The sequence below is a fragment of the Perkinsus marinus genome (assembly GCF_000006405.1).
Source record: "Perkinsus marinus ATCC 50983 genomic scaffold scf_1104296944428, whole genome shotgun sequence".
Lineage (NCBI taxonomy): Eukaryota > Perkinsozoa > Perkinsida > Perkinsidae > Perkinsus > Perkinsus marinus.
In genome coordinates, this window is record NW_003211397.1 from 767,132 (window position 1) to 770,180 (window position 3,049).

At 48.4% G+C, this 3,049-nt stretch overlaps 2 protein-coding genes across 2 annotated transcripts; both read right to left on the reverse strand.

The window, feature by feature from the left end:
• Positions 1-1,031: 1,031 nt before the first annotated feature.
• On the reverse strand, positions 1,032-1,788 carry Pmar_PMAR019246 (hypothetical protein; the record flags this gene model as incomplete). The annotated part of the gene is made up of 4 exons (XM_002780298.1): positions 1,032-1,061; positions 1,194-1,297; positions 1,413-1,520; positions 1,692-1,788. The coding sequence occupies 4 exons, from the start codon at positions 1,786-1,788 to the stop codon at positions 1,032-1,034; spliced, it is 339 nt and encodes a 112-aa protein (XP_002780344.1).
• Positions 1,789-2,053: 265 nt separating this feature from the next.
• On the reverse strand, positions 2,054-2,972 carry Pmar_PMAR019247 (Ran-specific GTPase-activating protein, putative; the record flags this gene model as incomplete). Its single annotated transcript, XM_002780299.1, has 6 exons — positions 2,054-2,213; positions 2,267-2,390; positions 2,438-2,535; positions 2,579-2,666; positions 2,716-2,828; positions 2,886-2,972. 6 exons carry the CDS (start codon positions 2,970-2,972, stop codon positions 2,112-2,114), a joined length of 612 nt encoding a protein of 203 aa, XP_002780345.1. The 3' UTR covers positions 2,054-2,111.
• Between the last annotated feature and the right edge of the window lie 77 nt (positions 2,973-3,049).

A 3,049-nucleotide genomic window follows, 5' to 3' on the forward strand; every position in this document is an offset into this window, starting at 1 on the left:
CAGACTTTCGAGGAGATCAATTTCCCCCTTACCGCATCTGCAGCTCCCTCCAGCTTCCCCAATTTCTCATAGGCCAGGCCTATATTAAAATACGTCATCGCAACAAACCTGTTCTCTTCCTTCCCCCCAGTGTGAGTGAGAAGGATCTGCAGAGCCTCTGAATACAACTCCACAGCCCGCGCATAAGAACCTGACGACCATGCCATCCAACTCCTCCTAGGCCGGCTCCCCTATACCTTGCACGTGCAGCATTCCAGCTGCGTTATTGAGACATTCGGCTACTGAGAGGTGCTTTGCACCCACACAGCTTTTCCTCAACTCCAGCGCACGATTGCATATGGCCAAAGCCTCGGGGATACCTCAACGAATGCTCCGATATTTTCATGGCGCGCGGTAATCCACACACACAGATCACGACTTCAACTCGGGATAGGTTATTACCATCATCACCATCCCGTTCCCGGATAGCGACACTAAGACAACTATATGCTGATGCCAGTTGATACCTTAGCGCTCTGATCCGCTCAGTGTTGTCTGCGGGTGTATCGCGGATCAGTCTGAACAGCCAGCAACGTTTTTGCTCACGACCTTGTGAGCTTTCGGTGGTCGAAACTGATCTTGAGTTTGACGAATTCGAACTTGTATTCAGGAGTTCATAGATATCATTTACGAATTCGAAGTTTCATTTCCATGTCGAATTTGGACGTTCATACCGTGAAAACCTTTCCCCTCCCTACGAGAACTATATCGAAGTTTTTTAATTTGCTGAATTTGAGATTGAAAAAGTGTGAATAGAATTTCGGCTACACAAGAGAAAGTGCAACAGCATGAACAGGTAGTGAAGCCAGAAAATATAAGTTACCTTTCAAGAACTGCACAAGCTTCCTTATAGGCCTCCACAGCTCTATGCAATTTGTCAGCCCTGTGATAGTGCATCCCCAGATCACGATGCAGCTTGGCCTACATCATGCAACAGTGTTGGAGTATAAGTTAGTTTTCCTCGGCTAAGACCATGAGTTGCCGCGGTAATTTTACAAGTTGACACTCCTATTCAGCTGGAACTGTACAGAAACCAATGAGAATTTCCCAAAGTTTCCTGAGAATGTTCATATTCTCACCAACATACATGGTTTCCTTCATTACGACAAGCATAACTCAACATGAGGACCGTATGAGTCCCCTGAAGGTACCACTGCTTCTGTGGAGTTGTCGTTCCCTGCAGCCTCAATAGCACCCTCAAGATAGGCGATAGCTTGGGCCAGCCTGATCGGGTCGTCGCCTATACCGTCGAACTTACCTATCACCACGATGGATGCGAGAAGAAAGCAAGTAGAGATAGTAGTGCATAGATTGAATCCCTCATATTCAACGACACCATAGTAAACAGTAGTGAGGCCCCCCTCCCCTACTACCAAGACCTATATAGCTGTTCCCCACAGTTTTCAATGTCGCCGTGGAAGCCGGCGCACGCTCCTGGCCAGGGACTATCGTAGTCGAAGAATCGAGATGATGGGGACGACCTACAACCAATGACGTTCAACGAACTCCTCCGTTGAGAATTCCCCACAGAGATTAACCGACAGCTGCCTAGGTGCGATCGAGGGAAGGGTAACTGCATATCTCTCCGAAAGGGGCCGAGTCCGATGTGAATACTCATGTTTCTAGTGATAACACACGCTCCACAACCTTACCTGTGTTTTGCGGTGCTCCCCCAGTAGATGCACAGAATGCTCGAGCCGCAATAGTGTATGTTAGCGGTCGCAGCATCACGCGACTGATCGACGACATGACACTGCACGACAATAGCAAGGAGAGAAATGATTGCTCCAACACAACTGCTGCTCTCGAGGACTAAGCATCGAGGATTACTCTTAGACCACCTCCTGTTCAACACTGACCGAGCCAACAAGCGTGAAAGACCGCTCTTGAAGACAACTAACCTCATCATCTTCGGTCTCGCCAATCCGACACACGCATATACTGTGGCGTTCATCGCCTAGTGTAATAAAAGAGTTCCCCACGTACACATGACTAACTCAACTATTGAATAGCTATGGAGTATTTGTTATTAATCCGGAGAAACGTCATACAAATGCAACAGTAGCAGCACTCTACTCTTCCTTCTTGTCCTCTTCCTTCTTGTCCTCTGCCTGCTTTTCCTCCTTCTTATCGGCCTTCTCGCCAGAGATGATCTCAGCGTTCTCCTGCTTAGCCTGATACATGCAAATCGCCACCAAGAGCCACAATCAAAACTAGCCGAGCATACCTCGTTGAAAGCCTTCTCGAAAGCCTTGGCAAGGTCAGGGTTGCCGAATTTCAAAGCGAACTGCTCGGTGCGTTGTTCGCCCTCAGCATAATCACTGGCCATCCACACCCAGCACTTCTCTGACCTACAGAAGACATTCTCCCTACTATTCAACAAGGCGCAGTACCCTACCCAGCGTTAGGCTTGAGGCTGCAGTAAGGACCATTCTCGACAACGTAATGATTGGCGATAATCTTGAGAGTCTTCTCCTGACGCATTAGTGCGCGTACCTACATTGAAATCAAAGCTGAAACGAGCACTCCGAATACATACTCTTCCGCTCTTCTTCTCTCTCAATAAACGCATCTCGCCAGTACCACGCTCCTTCCACTCACCAGAGCCCTCATCCTTCGATATCCACCTGATTAAACACAGTCGAAGAGTTGCCAAGACGAAGAACAAAGCCCCACCTGTAAAGCTTGCTCCTCTGACGATACAACTCCTGTTCGTCTTCCTCACCAGTTTCGATCTTATCGCTCACTTCAAGAGAGACGGAAGGAGCCCATCCGTCGACCTCGGTGACCTATGATGAATAACACACGGTCAAGATCAGATCTCAGCGAGGAGGAAGACCCCTCACCTCTTCTTCGTCGACCTTCTCGATCACTTGGGCCTTCTCAGCAGTCGCAGTAGCCTCAGCAGTCTTCTCAAATTCAGTCGTTGCCATTGCTAGAGATGTAGGAGCAGCTGATCACATGTAGACCTCATTCGTATCTTCCAGTCAACCTCTAAGATATCTTTCTA